This window comes from Colletotrichum abscissum (genome assembly GCF_030869225.1).
Source record: "Colletotrichum abscissum strain IMI 504890 chromosome Unknown Scaffold_365.1, whole genome shotgun sequence".
In the NCBI taxonomy this organism is placed as follows: domain Eukaryota; kingdom Fungi; phylum Ascomycota; class Sordariomycetes; order Glomerellales; family Glomerellaceae; genus Colletotrichum; species Colletotrichum abscissum.
In genome coordinates this window covers 112-1,697 of record NW_026850282.1, presented here as the reverse complement: position 1 = coordinate 1,697, position 1,586 = coordinate 112, and the positions used below count along the sequence as shown (strand labels likewise).

Here is a 1,586-nt window from a genome sequence, read left to right as displayed (position 1 = left end):
CGTATCAACGAGGATGTGAAAAAAATCAAGACGTCTATAGACTCGTTGATACCGCCACTCTCATACGCTGGGAACAGTTTTGGGGACGGAACCCAATGATGGCCGACAATCTCGGTCCGAAGCTCTTAAAGGGATAGCACTCTACTTTCGCCAATTCAAAACGTTAGGCAACATGATAGATAGGAAGTCATCTTGGGTACTCGGCTCCTACACAATGTGCCGCACGTCAGCCGGTTCTGGCGCCTTGATCTCTTCGAATACTCGACATCGCGGCATTTACCATTACGATGATGTGACTGTCTCATCTCACGACGGCCGTCGGTTGGTCAGGCCATGTCGCAGCGAACCCTTCGGGCCTGATGAGCGTCACAATGCCCTCAATGCTTTCTATCCGAACTTGACCAACACGGGTTGGGCTCAGAGTCGTTCTTACTGTGTACAAGCCACCATAGTCATTATTAGGAGAACATGGCCACTGTCAAAACCGATTACGGATATGTTCAAGGAGCTCTCGATTGCACGCTCCCACTCGCACTGTCGTATACCATCCTGACCCCACGTTTTTGTTTGCAAACCAGTCGCTTAAGCCGTTACTAGAGGTCTGCGGAAGCCCATCGCATTAGTTTGAGGCTTCATAAACACTGAGAATATTCTCGAGACGGGAAGCGACATGTGCACAATACTGTGGTTGCTTGGGTTCACGCGTAGGCTGGGGAGATGCAACCCAGATGAACTTTTAGTATATCCTGCTGCCGGGCTCTCTCGTACAAGATATCACGTCGAAAACGTGTCATAACTCTCGATCTACCATGGCCTCCTCCCGGCAGCCCTTCAGAAAATTTCAATAGGCGAACAAACGCGAAGCACGATGTTTCTGTACGTTGACCTCCGGCTTCCAGCTGTCTACTCCTCTTTCACGGCGGAGTCTCATTTCGAAACGGGTGTCGCGGCTGTGATCGTACCGATGCTCGGGGATTGTGATTACAGAGACGGTCTGCTGGCCGGTCGCGACGGCCATTGCTTCGACTTAAGTTTCGAGCTTATACGTTATTGTGCTGATCGAGAATCTGGTTTCGGGATAACTGACCTCAGCATTTGCGGTTTTCAACAGGTAAGTGCCGAATTTCGTGCAGCAAACGGGGTATCATACTTAGCATTACGTTCTCCCAAAAGACCATGGTTCAAACTCGTCGAGAAAGCCCCTCGAATCTCGGAACTATTGGAATATGCACAGCGGCCACCGGAACCATGGAAGCATGTGTCAGCATTTCCGGTGGGTAGCTAGATGAGAACCGCTTTTCAGTTGTTGAGAAGACCAGCAAGACGCATCAATTTGACGATGCTTTCCACGAGTAAGGGTATGTATGGAAGACAACGGATTCATGACGATGAATGGAAGTCGAACGATCCAGGCAGCTAGCCGAACTATTCATAGCTTCAAGCTTTCGTTCCATCAGGTCTTACACCAACGCTGACCTAGCACATCGATGAGAGTGGGCCGCCTTTGGGCGAGGCAGGAGCCTCAAGCACGGCCTGACTAAAGGAGCAAGGGGACGTTCTTGCAATGGAGGCGTTAGACCCGTATA

The 1,586-nt window shown here is 50.4% G+C and overlaps 1 protein-coding gene across 1 annotated transcript; it reads right to left on the bottom strand.

Annotated features, from left to right (window-relative positions):
* Positions 1-790: 790 nt before the first annotated feature.
* Positions 791-1,018, bottom strand: CABS01_17130 (uncharacterized protein; the record flags this gene model as incomplete). Its single annotated transcript, XM_060550457.1, has 2 exons — positions 791-829; positions 881-1,018. 2 exons carry the CDS (start codon positions 1,016-1,018, stop codon positions 791-793), a joined length of 177 nt encoding a protein of 58 aa, XP_060396669.1.
* Positions 1,019-1,586: the final 568 nt, after the last annotated feature.